Here is a 269-nt window from a genome sequence, read left to right as displayed (position 1 = left end):
ACACACACACACACATTATACTAAAGGCAGGAGTTTACCTTTTGAGGACCGAGAGCCATTTCTCTTTCTGTTCTGCGGAGCTGTGGGGAACATGGAGAAGAACATCAAACACATCTTTACACTCTGTGTGTTTGAGTAATATTTAGGGTTTTTTCTCAACCCCACTCTGCAACTGTTTGGTTTGGGTCCTTTTTAATCTTTAAATGGGTTTTATCAGTATTAATAAGTTTTAATAAGTTCCAGCAGGATTTAAACAGATTTTACTTTCC

The 269-nt window shown here is 37.5% G+C and overlaps 1 protein-coding gene across 1 annotated transcript in view; it reads right to left on the bottom strand.

Moving 5' to 3' along the window:
• LOC118340191 (rho GTPase-activating protein 20-like) overlaps positions 1-269 on the bottom strand; it is a 32,718-nt gene that overhangs the window by 12,233 nt on the left and 20,216 nt on the right. The window contains 1 exon segment of the mRNA XM_035678063.1: positions 39-80. Within this exon segment, the coding sequence (XP_035533956.1) occupies positions 39-80 (42 nt within the window).

This window comes from Morone saxatilis, unplaced genomic scaffold (genome assembly GCF_004916995.1).
Source record: "Morone saxatilis isolate NCDOM2014 unplaced genomic scaffold, NCSU_SB_2.0 Contig6, whole genome shotgun sequence".
Lineage (NCBI taxonomy): Eukaryota > Metazoa > Chordata > Actinopteri > Moronidae > Morone > Morone saxatilis.
The sequence above is the reverse complement of the archived record's forward strand: the minus strand, read 5'-3'. Positions and strand labels throughout refer to the sequence as shown.